This window comes from Montipora foliosa, chromosome 11, assembly GCF_036669935.1.
Source record: "Montipora foliosa isolate CH-2021 chromosome 11, ASM3666993v2, whole genome shotgun sequence".
In the NCBI taxonomy this organism is placed as follows: Eukaryota; Metazoa; Cnidaria; class Anthozoa; order Scleractinia; family Acroporidae; genus Montipora; species Montipora foliosa.
In genome coordinates this window covers 19,044,724-19,057,223 of record NC_090879.1, presented here as the reverse complement: position 1 = coordinate 19,057,223, position 12,500 = coordinate 19,044,724, and the positions used below count along the sequence as shown (strand labels likewise).

The 12,500-nt window shown below is 42.2% G+C and overlaps 1 protein-coding gene across 1 annotated transcript in view; it reads left to right on the top strand.

Annotated features, from left to right (window-relative positions):
* The first annotated feature begins 804 nt into the window (after positions 1-804).
* The window catches only part of LOC137976531 (uncharacterized), a 13,432-nt gene continuing 1,736 nt past the window's right edge, over positions 805-12,500 (top strand). The window contains exons 1-3 of the mRNA XM_068823906.1: positions 805-903; positions 6,070-7,098; positions 7,990-12,500. The exon at positions 7,990-12,500 is cut by the window's right edge and continues 1,736 nt beyond it. Of these exons, the coding sequence (XP_068680007.1) occupies positions 6,084-7,098; positions 7,990-12,500 (5,526 nt within the window). The 5' untranslated portion in view covers positions 805-903; positions 6,070-6,083. The remainder of the gene's footprint in view (positions 904-6,069; positions 7,099-7,989) is intronic.

Genomic DNA, 12,500 nt, shown 5'->3' with positions numbered 1-12,500 from the left:
AGCATGCAAGCCATATCCGTCGCCTTACATCCATTATCTACAAGATAAGATAACTGGTCTTTAGTGACACAAAGCACCAGTGTACTCAACTCCGGGTTGAAAAGGAAAGTTTTGTTTGACTCATCGACTTCTCTGTGCAAATCGACGACAGCTCGTAACTTAGCTATCGTAGCATCCTCCACCATGCTGACTGAAGCAAGGCGAATGGCATGGTGGTACAGGAAATTTCCACGGGTCAACTTGTTGTCAATGTTTCCGTCATCAATGTTACTAGAGTGATTAAAGACTGGACTCTTGAAAGAAAAGCCTCCCTTACGGTCGCCCTTTCCTTTGGGCGCTCAAGCCAGTGTCTGGCGGAAAATCTTCAAATCCCACAGTGCATTGCACAAAAAACAAAACGAATGTCGCCAAAACGAACGTCGCTAAAACGAATGTTGAACGGACGATGTCGAAGAATTGAAAAAAAAACATTGTGTAAAACGAATGTCGAACTTTAAACTTCACAAACGAATGCTGTTTTATGTAAAAACAATGTCGAGTTAAAAAAACGAATGCTGTTTATGTAAAACAAATGTCCACCTTGAAAAACGAGTGCCGAAGCGAATAAAACGAATGTCGAAATGAACAAATCGAACGTCCAGTTTAAAAGGCGAATGTCAAACTTGTAAAACTAGCGAAAAATTGAATTTTGATACGAAATACGCGCCATAGCACGGGCAGCCTCCACCCGGAAGTTCACTCTCTTATCCTCCCTTCCCTCCCTTCCACAATCCGATTAGGACTCGTACCTAGTACAATTTGCATCTCATTTCCGCCTTCACCATCCGCCACATCTCGTACCTTAACGTGCCTTTCCTAGTAAATGCAGTGAAGATAACCGAGAAAGTCTTCGATTATCGCAAGGTAGGGCAACCTTTATCAAGAGCTACAGTTTAGTTATGCTGTGCGCCTGAGCCTTAGCAGATATATCGAAGCAGCAAAATGGCAAATGATAATAATCTCAGCTCTGATGGCCCCCAACTGTACGCTAAACGGAATACTGTGTCAGGCTACATAGCTTTATGTCTACCGGGAGAAGTGGTCTTCCAAATTGCCAGATGTATTTGGTAAAAATGAATCCACAAAACGTGACATTTTAAACGTGTATTAAGTGGGTAAAATAATAATTAATGTAATCAAAAACATAAAACAAACAGCGGTTACAAACATAACGATAAAGCGCATTTTACTTTTGACTTGACGTTTCGTATGCTACAACATACATTTATAAGGCATAAAGTCTTTTTTCCCTGATAAAGATCGTTTGTGCAAATCACAAAAATCCAAGGTTGTTTATAAGGCATCTTGTTGGGACTGCAATGAGTTTTACATTGGTAAAACGAAACGTCGCTTACGTGACCTTACGTGACCGTAAAAAAGATCATTTCAAAGCACTCCATGGGATCAGTCAAACTTCTGCTAATTTGCAGATCACGCAGTAAAAACAGGTCACAACGTAAAATGGGACCACTCATTTTCAAGTTTTGGCAAATGGTAGCTCTAATTTGCGTTGTAAAATAAAGGAAACTTTATTAATACGCGACCTTAAACCAACGTTAAACGAAAACGTTGGCAGTGAAAAACTCTGGCACTGTCACTTTTCACTGCTATTTATCTTACTATTTTTTTCTTATTCTCTCTAGTTACCAGTCAATTTATTTGCACGTTCATATTGCATAAAGCTCAGCATGAGACTGAAAAAAAACCAGTTCCCTTAGAGGGAATTTTGCTGCTATACCACGCTTCCATTGAGGTATAAATGTTTCAGAATTGCTAGACTCGTCAGACGAATCGCAATCAAGGTCTCGACGCTGTCCTCAGAGGCCGCCTCCTTTATAAGAACAAGAACGTCTCGAAGGCCTGCTTTTAACTTAGGCTAAAAAATCATCTTGCCATCCAGCAGCCGCACAGAGGTTCGGGATGTAGACGTCCTCACAAGTTTCTGTATGCTTCCTATAGTTGCAGATGGTATCGCCACAGGTGCCAGTTTCTTCCCCTCCCCTCCCCCAAGTAATCTGTTTCCTTTCATTTTTTATTTTTTCGATTTCCTTCTCACTTTTCGTTTTTTTCCTTCACGAATTTCTCTTTGCTTCATGAGAACCCGAGATCGGAGAATCATACTGTGAAGTACTCTCCCTGAAATGATCGCAATGTCCGAATGAGCGCCAACTCCAAAATGATTCGAAGTCCCACATTTTTCCATTCCCACCCCAAAGTAATTTCAAAGCCTGGTTTCCATATGATCTGCAAAGGTCTGCGACCATCGGAAGCTGTCTGCGTCGGTCTTATCGCAGACGATCGTAAACACAGGAGAAAAATGTTTCCATTTAAATCTGAAGTGATCGCGACAATCGTACCACTAATCTTTCGCGAATGCCAAGACTCAACAGGCCGTTCTTCGCAAACTTCAACTTTTATTTTACTGATGTCGCTCGTCTTCAACCTTTCTTCTCACACACCTCAACTATCTGACAACGAACAGAACTTTTGCAAAAATAACATCCTAACACAATGAATCATTTTTAGAACAAGACGCCGACCGGTTAACGCGGCATAAACATACTTTTACCGATGTATGAACACCTAATCAACTTGTCAGTCGGTTCTGACGATAAACCACTAATTTCCGATTTAAATACAATTTAAGGAATCACAAATTGTTAAAGAAAACTACCGTCACACAATACCACTCAACTTTCTCAAGAAATCCTCCGCGAAGCGAGGAGAAAAAGGACGCACTTACTTCAAGTCTAATTGGACGTGTTTCAAGGCGAACAATAGAACACAGATCATCTCAGACACACGTTTCCATTAAAAATTGTGGATCATGACCAGGAAGGGTGGATCGTGACCAGGAATTAGCAGACCAGGAATTAGCAGAGGTGGATCATGACTAGGAATTAGCAGAGATGTATATCCATGCTTTGTCCAAGATACCAAAGGAACCTTAACCTGCGATCAGGCGTACTTTTCCTTAGACATGGTGCGAAAAGGTACGCCTGATACAATTTCTCAACGAGTCGTCTGCTCGAAGTCCAGAATCTGGACTTTACTCTGATTGGCCGAAAAACAATAGAGCTTTTGGAGCCTCGCTCCGATTGGTTACAGAATTGCAAATCAGACTTCTTGTAAATCGGTTAACAGCTGATGAAATTATGGCCGCCAAGAAGGATTTCAACACGAGTGATGTTTAGGCTCTGTTTACAGCTGCTGTTGCTTCGACTTCAGATTTTTTTCAAAAACCTTTAAAGGAAGAGCGGAGAGAATGCATCCGAAGAATGGTTTGAGTAAAGGAAGACATTACAGTTGTACTTCCTACGGGATTTCGCAATAGTGTTATTAATACAGGCCCGAACATTCTAGAAGAAAATGCATCGTTCTTCTTCCACCAACTCGAAAACGTTTGTAGTTGTGGCACGTCTTTTGGAATATATTCGGAAGCAACAAGTTGCGAATCCAAAAAGAACCGAATAGAACTTTAGGGCTGCCACATTCGGGGAATCAGCCGAGCTTGACAGAGAAATTCGACACTGTTTACGGAATCGCTGAACAATCTGAACACACTTCTAACAAAATGATAGCTGAGTAGCTGCTGCTGAAAAACTAGAATTTCTCAAAGTCCATTTTCCTCATATCTATTTTTATTGCGTTATCGAGGAACGAGAGAACGCATCCTAATTTGGTTTCGCAGGCAGCAGGCGCGAGAAATCGAGATTTTTTGTGGACTGCAAATTGGCCGCCCCTCTAGGTTTTTGCAGGGGCTTTAGGCCTCGTTTTCGAGTCCATCTGTCACGTCATGCTTGCTCTCTTTTGTGGCTTCTTTCGTTGTTTTCGACTTTTTGGAGTTTTCTTTGAACTGGTTTTTAATTCCGATTGCATTCGACAAAAAAGAGAATGCAGTCCCAATGCTGCCTGGAGTGAGAGTTTTTGGTCGGGCGAAAACAAATTACATCATCGCAAAGCACGTGTATACGAGACAATTTGTTCGCGATTGCTTGTTTCTAGAAGTTTTTCTTCTGGACCGAGCGTGGCCTGCTGGGTCAGGATGTGAGATGACGTGCTTTTGTTACATAGCTGGGACAACATTATTTATTCTGTTCACGAACACGACTTTGAATCACCTTGGCTTTGGGATGTTAACCGTACGCGTGGGAACAGTCATATTTCATTGGCTATATTTTGATTACATTTGTTGACTTCAATACATAGTTCTAGTTCCAGTTGCCACAAATAGTTCAGTCTGTATCCAGCGAAGGTCGAAATTGAATCGATGGAAGAGTACTCTGAAGCCAAGAATTATAAGAGTAAGCCAGAACTAAGGAACAGCAATGTAAATGCTGACTTATTTTTATTCATCAGCGGAAAAAATAATTATTGCCAGTCGCACAGAGTTTGTCCGGGACTTTGTTAACATAAACCACGGATAAACGGAAACGCGAGAGCAAATGTTACAGATGTTTGCTGATATTTGTGCTTCCAGCTCAGAATACCCGGAGTACTAGATGTAACACAAGTATTCTTTTTAAAAATTAGCCTTTATGCTTAAACATTACCAGTAAAAGTGAAAATGAGACGCTTTAATAACATGAATTTGCGAGTTTACCGAAACTGGAGCCGTCACGCAACGTGTCATCAAAGGTCATATCATGAAATCGCATTAAAGCGAGGAAATCAAAATCCACAGAACAATAGTAGACTTTGTCGGTATGTTATATGTCTGTAAAACTTCAGCCGTTCACAGTAATGATTTCAGCAACAGACAGCTATTATCACAGGCGGAGAACGCACTCCTAATCTTCGATTACTACTAGTAGCATCTTTTATTGGCATCTCAAATATTCGAGTTTAAATAAAGTTTATTGTACTGTTGATTGCGCCTGAAGATGACATGAAGAATTCGGGCTTTTTCTGCCATTTTATCTCGAAATTCTTTGTTCCTTGATGGTTTGAACAGAGAAACCGCACCAACTGTCAAGCAGGATTTGCAGAAATAGCTTTGATTGCAGAAATCAAAGCCAGAGTACTATTTTGTTTTTGTCGCGTCTTTACTTGAATCGCAGCGTGCAGGTAATTTCCGGTAAAATCTGATTGGCTCACATTTATAGCACGACACATGATAACATCACTCTTGACAGGTGGGCGGCAGACGACTCGTTAAGAAATTGTATCAGGCGTACTTTTTAGCGCGTTGTCTCAAGAAAAGTACGCTTGATCGCAGGTTAAAGGAACCTTGGCGCGATGATATCCAAAGCAAGTATGAAATTCAGAACTGCAAAGAGCGCCATTTTTATTGTTCCAAAGCTAACTACATTAGGATCAGCTTGGAAACGTTTGGCAATAATTTGGGGGTATAGTTTAATGCCAGGCAATCTAGGTTTCATTTTAAGGATCGGCATCATTTCGGGATAAAATAGAGTATCTTGTTACAAAGAAATTACATACCAGACGAAGTAGTTTCAAAGCGTCTACCATCTCACTGTTCTTAAACCAATGAGCATGTGTGTAAGCCACCACCCATCCTGAGCGGTAGAGAACTAATTTTGTCAGCAAAGAATCGGTTTTGTGGATGCGATTATTGAGAAATGCAGTTGCCCTGAGTAAGATTCATTTACGTTGCTTGTTAATCCCCTTCAATACCAATCCGAAATCTTAGTCGATATGATGTTATGCATTCCACTCAATTTATAATCTTAGGCTCATAACGGTTCCCGGCCAGCCTCTACCTGCTCCCACACCGTCCCTTCGCCAAGTTTTCATTGGGAGTAGGGATTCGAGTAGGGATGGCGTAGTGGTGAGAGCACTCGCCTTCCACCCGGCCGTGATGGGGGTTCGATTTCCAGTCTTGTGGGTTGAGTTTGTTGTTAGTTCTCGTCCTTGTTCCGAGAACTTTTTCTCCGAGTACTTTGGCTTTTCCTCCTCCCCAAAAACCAACATTTCCAAATTCCTGTTGTATTTGGTTAGCACTTTGTGTGTTGAATACATTGACACTCAAATAAAGTGACTTAATTTTTTTTTCTTTCTTTCAAAAAGTGTGTTACATAGCCATGGCGTCCACGAGCAGCTCTAAGGTATTCGTGCAACTGACCTCCCAAGAAGAAGGAAATTGGCTTTCTCTGGGACGTGCCTTAACATCAGTCCTCTGTCAAGGCCTTCGACTATTCATTAAGCAAGAAGTGGAAACTTTCTATAAGAATGTGACAGCTGCTACTGCAGCCCCGCCTGCTGGACCCTGCACCTGCGTCTTTGATCCAAGAAGGAAAAAGAACCAGTATCATGACATGACCAACTGTGCCTGGGCAAAAATCCTTCAAGCGGTTCACCTCGGCAACAGGCCTAATTGGAAGCAAAGTGACTCCACCAAATGGCTAGACCCAAATATTGGACCATGGGAGATAGCCAAGCTTTTCCTCCCTGATATTGGGGCGCACACCATCATGGAGAGCGTCGAGGATATGGAAATCACTGGTATTCTTAACTTAATGTTGTGGTGCAATCACTTCAATGTTCAGCGGCCACTTATAAAAGATGTTCGGGACATCCGAAACACCAAATGGGCTCACGTACCGAAGTTGGAGTTGTCCGAAGCGGAAAAGAAGGCTGCATTCGAAACAATTGAGAAACTTCTCCAAGATCCAGAACTGGCTGGAGATGCTGGCGCTCAGAGAGCTATACAAGATATTGTGACCCTTAAGTCTTCATCCGATGTGCACATATTCAAAGCTGAAGTTCTCTCTCACTACGAGGAAGCGATTCGCAATGATGTGACGAGCCTTCAAAGTGAGTTGAAGACGCTGAAAAAGGAGTCCAAGAAAAATAAGAAACAACGAAGTTGCGTGGAAGGGCGACTACGTAATTTGCAAAAAGCCTTAGAGAAGATTAAGGTCGAGAAAAGTGCTTCGGTGTCTGTATCAAGTGTTGTGTTAATACAAGTGCTTGCCTTCATAAATTTCTTGGCCGGAAGTGCCAAAGGCATGCGACGAAAATCGATTACCAACTGGCTGATACTAGTGCTCCTTTTTTGTTTCCCTGGCATTTTGGATCACAAATCATACAAGGATGGTAAGCTTATACAATGTTATTATTTTTTGACATTCGAGAGTTTGAACTGTTTTCCACCCCGTTTTCGTATCAAATGAGAGGTAGTGAGGCGAGGCAGCGGTAAGAGCATCCTGCTACCGCATCCATCGATGACATTTCCTCCCACTCACTATTCGCCTCAACATTTAAACGTCCGCCTTTTTGTGAAGTGTCGGGATATAATGCTGCTCCCAAGCTCGGCTAGGCTCTCGCTCCTGGTAACCTTTCTTCCACTTACCTAAGTTTATCCTATCTATCTGTCCCAACTTATAGCTCATCCAGTTAAAACGGATGCCGATATTAAAGTACCTATCACCCTTACCCAGTGACAATGAATTCCGTTAATTTAAGTCCACCAAAGACATTATAAAAAGAAATAAATCTTATTCTGTCCTTTGCCTTCTTTTTATCAGAGGATAAAATCCCCCGAAATGGCTCATTTTCCGTCATTTTTAATTCAGAAGGGAGCAATCGAAAGACTGGGAACTAACTAGCTTGTGAAGTCAACCCCTTATCTCATCCTCTCTCATCATCAGATTAATCGCTTGTCTCGGAGTCAGATTGACTTTCAGACATTTTGTCAGCTAGAATTGTGAAGACCTCAGGATTTCGCACTGAATCGCTTTTAGTTGTTTGTTTGTCGTGGAGATACCGGGTTGACGTCACAACTGTCACTAGTGCCAGTCTTCTTCGTGCGCGGCTTTAACTTCAAAAACCTTGATTTCGATTGCGTTTTAAAAATCACAGATACCTTCCAATCCCGTTATTGTCTTTGTTATTGCTAGTTTACTATGTCTACTTTTCAGAAAAAGACAAACTGACTAGGGGTGATAGGCACTTCAAAGAGTGCAATTTAATATCACTATATTTCAGGATGCCCCGTCGAAGAAAACATTGTTCCATTCGACACGAAAGAGTTTAACTTGACGGATTACTTGGCTGTTGCTCGAGAGAATTTTATCGGCCGTCGATGGTTGTTTCAGGAGGTAGAGAATGCGTTCAACCCTGCATTCCAGCATGTGCCTGGTGTTTTAGTGATCGGTGACCCGGGTGCTGGAAAGTCTGCCCTGTCAGCCCAGCTGGTGTGTTCCCGGACGTCAAGTCGAACCATTCACGACCATGTATTAGGATACCACCTCTGCAAACATTCGGATAAAAATACACAGAACGCAGGGAAGTTTGTTCGCAACTTGGCGCAAATGATAGCTAGTAGATTACCAGAGTATGGCTATATCGTCACTAATAGTTCCTTCATTCAGCGTTCACTGAACACTGACTGTGTCACCATTCAAGATCCTGTTGGGTGCTTCGAACAAGCAATATTAACACCTTTAAGAAGTTTGACGAATGAACCGAAAGAGAACTGGTATATCGTCATTGACGCCCTAGACGAATGCCTCACTCAAAGTGAAACAAGTCACAGTATCGTGTATTTGCTCAACAACAAAATGCCTAGATTTCCGTCGTGGCTGAAGCTGGTGATGACCTCTCGCAACGAGTCAAGTGTTTCGTTAAATTCAAACAGTATAACGAAGCTAATCATTGATCCCGAAGACAATCGAAACATGGAAGATATCGAACTCTTCTTGACCACAAAGATTTATCAAGAGGGTCCTTTGCTTTACCAAATAAAGAGCTGGTTTGGCGACAACAGCATAGAAAACACGGCAAAGTTGATTCATGCCCTGTTGAGCAAAAGTCAGGGAAATTTCTTGTTTGTAAAGGAAATGCTTCATCACTGGGAGACGTCCAAGGCAGGAAAAGGAGATCCATATGTGCTACCCGAAACGCTGGGAGAATTATACAACAGCTACTTTGAACGACTGTATAATCGGCCGGAGCAGTTCCAACCTATTCGACGAGTGCTAGAATTACTGGTGGCAACATTTCATCCCATGTCGCTTAAGGAAATTTACGACATTCTGAGAATGAGGGAGGTACATCTGGATGAAGACTATGATTTTAGAGATAGAATAAAAGAATTGGGTCACTTTCTGAGATATGGAAAGAATGACTCGGTGACGTTGTATCATTTGTCGTTAACGGAGTGGCTTACAAGCGAAAGAAATAGAAATAGTCCATTTTACGTTAGCAAAAAAAGAGGGCACGAAGTGTTTTGCGAATTCTACTTTAGCTTAATTGCTGGTGGGGACAAGACTGCATTGACAAAGTACATTCTTACCTTGGCACAGCACATTGCTTACGGTGGCTGGAAGGAAGCCTATGTTAACGAATTTCTCAGATTTCCTTCTCAGGTTGTCAATTCTTCAGACCCCGAAAGTAACAGGACTTTGTTACACCTTGCAGCTACAATCAATAGCACAGATGTTTTGGAGCTGTTATTACGTCATTTTAGCTGTATTGATTGCGTCGATAATCGTGGAATAACACCAGCATTTCTGGCAGCAGAGCATGGTCTTGTACACAATCTGGCGTTAATGGTGAAAAGAGGAGCCAGAGTGAACCGTAAGACCAAGTCACTAGTATCCATTTACGAAGTGCAAGATACTATAGAAGATACCGTATCAAATCAGTGTGGGAAAAACGATCCTATGTCCTTTCCAGTTCTTTATTCGAAATCAAAACTTTTGTCGTCCACAATGCTTCACGCAGCAGCTCATGGAGGACATTTGGAAGTAGTTTCCTTTCTTCTTGACAACGGGGCTTTCATTTCGACAGTTGACGGTGTTCATCTGACGGCGCTTCAGATAGCCGCTGAGCAAGGACATTTGGGAGTTGTCAAAGCGTTACACGAAGCAGGTGCAGTTCCAGATCAAACAGCTCTTCATCATGCAGCAGCAAACAACAGGTTGGAAGTTGTAAGGTACCTTTTGCAAATGGGTGTGCAAGATCGATGCATGAGATGCGATGGCTCTTTCTACTGGCTGCAAACAAAACACCGTTTGCAAAGCGGAGCCAAATTGAAACCTTTATTTCGTGTAAATAAAACTTGCCTCAGCGATGAAACGGAACTCAGATATCTAAAGGACGGCTGCCTTGAACGAGAGGTAAACACCAGTGTCGAGTTTGGGGAGCTTTTTGACGACAAACATTTAATTTTTTGCGAAACTGCCCTACAAACAGCTGTCTCGACAGGCCAAATAGCGGTAATCAAGGAACTACTCTCTAAGGGCACAGGAGCATTGGCGTGTACGGATTATACAGGAAGGACTCCCTTACATGAAGCCGTGCGTAAAAATAACAGTGAAATAGTAAAGTTACTGCTCATGAAAGACCACACAATGATACATAAAACATGCAATCACTGGCAAAGTGTGCGAGAAGACAGTGAGAAGGTATCATTGACATTGAATCATGACGAAGCTATGGAATACCACGGAGATATCTGTCATTGTGGATACACCCCTCTTCATCTAGCTGCTCGGTATGGGTACTGGAAAATCGGACTTTATCTCATACTTAGAGGGGCAGATAAGGAAGCTAGAGACTGCTTCGGAGCGACACCTCTTCATCTGGCAGCTTGTCATAATCAAAGAGACTTTGTAAATCTTCTCATGCATGAAAATGCTGATATCAACAGTAGGAGTTCCAACGGATCGACACCACTCCACAGCGCTGCAGCATGTGCTGCCGTTGAGGTCATCCACCTACTTCTGTACCATGGAGCAAACATTACGGCAGTTGATAAAAACGGCCTCTCGCCACTGCATTATTCAATTCTTTACGTACATCCAAGCCAACTTGATCGGGAAATAATCTGGAATGAGACTAGTGCCGGAGGTGCCCTTCATCTATTAAAGATTGACCGGAGAGGCCGTCTAGCTCGTTTTTATGAAGACGACAACCTTCTTAAAAACACAGAACATTATAGATGGTTAGATACATTTATCGATTTGATTTTGCATGGTTCCGACGTAGATGCGGTTGACGAAGATGGTCGATCATCATTGCATCTGGCAGCTAAAAATGGTTTGGCTGATGCCGTCAATGTTCTCCTGCAAAGAAAAGCAAAATTTCAAATACGTGATAAACTTGGTAAAACACCACTGGAAATAGCGGTGGAAAATTCCACAGTACAATCTAAACCTATTAACTTCATTCATGGCGAGAGTTTTGATCAGCTAAAATTGCAGTTACGTGATCATGAGATGGTCGTCCACCTTCTTCTCTCATCTGGTGCTTCCTTCAAAAAATGCAGTCGTAATGACACAAGCTTGTTACAACATGCTTTTGCAAACAACCAACCATACATTGCTCAACTTTTAGTGCTGAAAGGTGCCAGTACCAATTGCAAGGATAATCAAGGAAGGACACCGCTCATAGCTTTTCTCCTTAATGGTGGCGACTGGGCTAGCTTTCCCTTTAAACACATGAATAAGTCGGTTAAAATAAAATGTGGCAAGCCATTTAAGTTATCTGAGCTTCATTTGCTCTGCTATTTGCCGCCGAAGGTAGAAGATGATAACTTCTTCCAACGCGCTATCTGTGACCATAAAATGTGCTCATCGAAGAAGAGTCCTTTTATTACGGCTATTGAGAGCCATAGACTAAAGTACAAAGTCATAGACTCTTGCCTGGATGCCGAAGGATTTACACCCCTTCACAGGGCTGCACAAGGGGCCAATATAGTGGCTGTTCGTAGCCTCATTAAACACGGTGCAAACCTTTCCTTAGTGACTCCACAAGGATATGATGCACTTACGCTGGCTGCTCTCCATTCCGGGGGTAATATATGGCCAACCCTTTTCGGAAATGAGACAGTGTTAGAAAAGGACATGGCCTCTACAGTAGCGATTGAGCTTCTTCACCATGCGATGAAAACTCGCGGTTTTCAGATTGTTTGTGACTACAATAAACCCGAGCTGACTCTCTATCATTTAGCATCGTCTCGTGGGCTAGTAAAGTTTATACAAGCGATCCTTAAAGATAAGGGACAGCATCAAATTGACGTGAATTGTTCTAACAGCGATGGGATTACCCCCCTTTACTTGGCGAAAGTATTCAGCTCTCAAGTCCCAAAAGGAGATTTTAATCCATGGAAAGAAGTTGTAAGGATAATCGAAAGTCATGGAGGCAAAATGTCATTTCCAAGTAGAGATTCTGAACTTATCACTATCTATAACAGGTTGTACGGTTGGATTCCTAAAATCATTGATGTCAAACTAAGGCCTGACGTCCGCAGTTTCGTTGTTGGACTTCCATCTACATTTGAGTACTGGAAGAACAATTCAGTTTATTGCAGCCTTCACAGCCTTAAAGAGCAAGGTTTCCAGGTTGGTTTTCCTTCGTCGGTGGGGATCATTCAGGAAGAGCTTCTGCGTCAGCTAGAATTAGTAAACCGAAGACGTAGCTTTGTTCAAGTCGTGTCCTTGGCCTTAGAAGACATTAAGTTGTGTCAGTCTAAAGCAAAAAGTGAACATTTC